Consider the following 1,156-nt stretch of genomic DNA (forward strand, 5'->3'; position numbering starts at 1 on the left):
CATGAAAGGAAAGGTATTGAGTTGGTTTAAATCATACATAAATGGAAGATATCAACAACTAAAGATCGGAGACAAAATATCGGAGAAGGCGTTAACGGAATACGGAGTACCACAAGGTTCGGTTCTGGGTCCCTTGCTTTTTATACTGTACATAAACGATATTGTAGGAGTAAAAACCGATGAATCAACAGTAAAACTATTCGCAGATGATACAATGATATTTGTAGTAGGAGAGAGCGCAAAAGAAATAGAAGCCAAATTGCAAGCAGCGCTAAATAAGTTGGAAGATTGGCTAGATGAGAATAAGCTAAAAATGAATGCAAATAAAACGAAATATATGATAATAAGGAATAATAGGAAACAGTTAAGTAGGGAAATTAGAGTAAACACTAGAAAAGGAAATGAACTTGAAAGAGTAACAATAATGAAATATTTAGGAGTTATATTGGATGAGCATTTGACATTTAAAGAACACTGTGACTACATATTGAAAAAAGTCGGAAAAAAAACTAGTTTCCTGAACCGAATAGGAAATCACATATCGGCATATACACGATGCCTGGTATATAAAACGATTATAGCACCTCACTTTGAGTATTGTGCTACAATAATGATTAATATGGGGAAAACTGAGTTGGAAAAATTGCAGAAGGCTCAGAACCGGGCTATGAGAACAATATTACAAGTGAACAGATATACGAGAATCAGAGATATGTTAGTAGCACTAAGTTTTATGTCAATAAAGGAAAGATTAGAATTTAATGTGAGCGTCTTTATGTATAAGTTAGTTAACGGCATGGTGCCAAACGAGCTGAGCAGTGGATTGGAACTAGTGGGAGATAGGATGGGGGTGAGAACGAGGCAGGCGGAGAATATAAAGATAGACTTTAGAAAAACAACAAGTGCACAACATAGCTTAATGTATGCCGGGGTAAAAATGTATAATGATTTACCTGATAAAGTAAAAAGTGCTGCAGATCTCTTTAACTTTAAGAAAGATATAAAGGAATACATATTAGGCAAGAGATAGATGGTATACGTATATATTTTATTATTGTTTGTAATTATAGTTTATTATTGTAATTAAGTTCGGAATACTATTATTATCACTACTGTTATGTAATAGTCGAGAAGACTAAATAAACTAGTATCTCTC

At 33.5% G+C, this 1,156-nt stretch overlaps 1 protein-coding gene across 1 annotated transcript; it reads left to right on the forward strand.

Annotated features, from left to right (window-relative positions):
- Positions 1-44: 44 nt before the first annotated feature.
- Positions 45-1,041, forward strand: LOC105565253 (RNA-directed DNA polymerase from mobile element jockey-like). Its single transcript, XM_012018328.1, has one exon. The coding sequence runs from the start codon at positions 215-217 to the stop codon at positions 1,028-1,030; it is 816 nt and encodes a 271-aa protein (XP_011873718.1). The 5' UTR covers positions 45-214; the 3' UTR covers positions 1,031-1,041.
- Positions 1,042-1,156: the final 115 nt, after the last annotated feature.

Source organism: Vollenhovia emeryi, unplaced genomic scaffold (genome assembly GCF_000949405.1).
Source record: "Vollenhovia emeryi isolate VEMERY1.0 unplaced genomic scaffold, V.emery_V1.0 DF950860.1, whole genome shotgun sequence".
NCBI lineage: Eukaryota > Metazoa > Arthropoda > Insecta > Hymenoptera > Formicidae > Vollenhovia > Vollenhovia emeryi.

Coding starts and splice junctions, on each gene's coding strand:
- LOC105565253 (XM_012018328.1), top strand. CDS start 215: ATGATATTTGTAGTAGGAGAGAGCGCAAAAGAAATAGAAGCCAAATTG.